The following is a 2,057-nucleotide window of genomic DNA, read 5'->3' on the forward strand; positions in this document are numbered from 1 at the left end:
GTAACAAACATAAGAAAATGATCATATCTTTTTGGTATAAGTGATTAATCCTAAAAGTAAATTAAAAGCCTTTGAAATTATTGATTTGGTGGTAATCTATAAGAACTGAGGCTGTTAAAGTAAAGAGGGATCAAACAAATCATTTGTCTGGTTTATATTCGGTGTCTCCTAACTTCCTTTGTGTTTCAAACACTGATACAATAAAACTATTTTTATTTCTATTTTTCACAACATTTTGTATGTACCTCCATTTTAACCCATGTCTAAAAATAATTTGAATAGTATTGCATCAAATTTATATAAGTGAACATTTCAAATACAGATTTTTGCAGTAACTAAGATTTAGTTGTGGGGAGTGCTGTGATTCAGCAGGATAAGAAATTGTTTTCATACTTTTTATACATCATAAATCAGATATAAAAACTAAGTGTGTATTCAGGAAGTCAGCAGTAAATGCTAAAGTTACATTTCAAATCAGTGAACATCTCCCAGAATAACCAGCACCTCATGGGGTCAAACTAAAGAGACTGTAAGCAAAAATAAAAGGCCAGGTCTAAAACTGTTTGCATGTAATTATTGCAACATCAATTTATCTGTTAACAGTAATAAAAACTCATGTCTGTACTCATGAGTACAGACTCCTGGAATATTTGCTGGAACATTATTCCAGCAAAAAACAAACAAACAAACAATAAAAACATAAATTAGTATCAATGTGTCAAAGGGAAATCCACATTTAAAATTAAAACAGAGATGAAAATGAAATGAATCATGAAGAAAATAAATATTAAAAGAACAAAAAGTTGATTTTTATCTTTTGAAATTATGACAAAAGTCAAATACTTACCGACAACAAGCTTGATGTTGAATGTTTGAATTCCTGAATTAAGACCTGAAATCTCACAGCTGTAGATTCCACTGTCTTGAATCGTTACAGTTTGGATCTGAATGGAGGCATCACCAGAACGTAGCTGATCTTGAAAAAATAACACACGTCCTTTGAACTGTGGACCTTGACCATCAAGTCCATCGTTGTAATGATTCCCAGCATCATAATAAAACACATTCTGACCATCTTTTCTCCACTTAAATGACTTAAATGAGAGATTTTCCTTTGTGGTTGGAGAACAGGGTAAGATGGCATCTTTACCCTGTGATACATTCACAGTGATGAGACCTGGAAAGACAAATAACTTTTTAAAAAACTTATCAAGACAACAGATTCACAAAACTATAATGATCTGTGATTGGCAGAAACATGTTAAATTTGTTTTAAAACAAACTAAAGTTAAACCCATGACAGTAATTACATTAAGAAGTTTATTACAGCCCACTTAAATATGCATTTCTCCTTTTGTACTAAGACACATCTTGTTCTTTTATTTCTTCTCTTGTGTGTTGAAGATATTGTCACAAAACTGAAAGAGCAGAATGGTGTACAACCTAGACCAATCACAGTAGGAAACAGTTGAGTTAATTTGATTCGACAAATTTTCACCAATAGTGTAAGGAAATGTCCTACTTTATTGTAGTCTTAAAAAATAAAATGGAGTTAAAAGCAATTTATAAAGAATCAGAACCAACTTATAAACAACTTCCTGAGGAATAAGTAAAGAAGAGGAACTGTTTTAATAAAGAGAAAAGTAAGTCTGGTGGTGACAAATTTGCTTTTACTAAACTGTTTATTTTTTGTGCTTTTCACATTTGCAGTTTTAGTCTCTTTCCTCCATGTTGTACTAGGATGGATCAAGCTGTGTGCCAATGATCTCTGCATTAATGCCACACATTTTTATAAATATCTTCATGTCTCTTTGTGTATGAAGGTCATTGTCTCCCAAAGTTCATGAAAGTAAACTGATCAATATACCAATCAGAAAAATCAATAGAAGTAGGGTGTAATAAAAAAGCTTTCCAAAAAGTATACAGCTCATAAAAAATAAACAAAGACTTGAGGAATTATAGATATTTTTGCTTTGATTGATCAGATTGTTTTTATGAAATGAAAGCTGCACTGGCATGAAATCAAAACAGGATCGGGTAGAATTTAAGTTATAACA

At 31.3% G+C, this 2,057-nt stretch overlaps 1 protein-coding gene across 1 annotated transcript in view; it reads right to left on the reverse strand.

The window, feature by feature from the left end:
* LOC106941260 (uncharacterized) overlaps positions 1-2,057 on the reverse strand; it is a gene marked incomplete at its 3' end in the record, with an annotated part of 26,354 nt that overhangs the window by 11,865 nt on the left and 12,432 nt on the right. Inside the window, exon 2 of the mRNA XM_015024215.1 lies at positions 848-1,177. Coding sequence (XP_014879701.1) covers positions 848-1,177 — 330 coding nt within the window. The remainder of the gene's footprint in view (positions 1-847; positions 1,178-2,057) is intronic.

The sequence above is a fragment of the Poecilia latipinna genome, unplaced genomic scaffold, assembly GCF_001443285.1.
Source record: "Poecilia latipinna isolate Pla-1442-1.1 unplaced genomic scaffold, P_latipinna-1.0 Scaffold3575, whole genome shotgun sequence".
Classification (NCBI taxonomy): domain Eukaryota; kingdom Metazoa; phylum Chordata; class Actinopteri; order Cyprinodontiformes; family Poeciliidae; genus Poecilia; species Poecilia latipinna.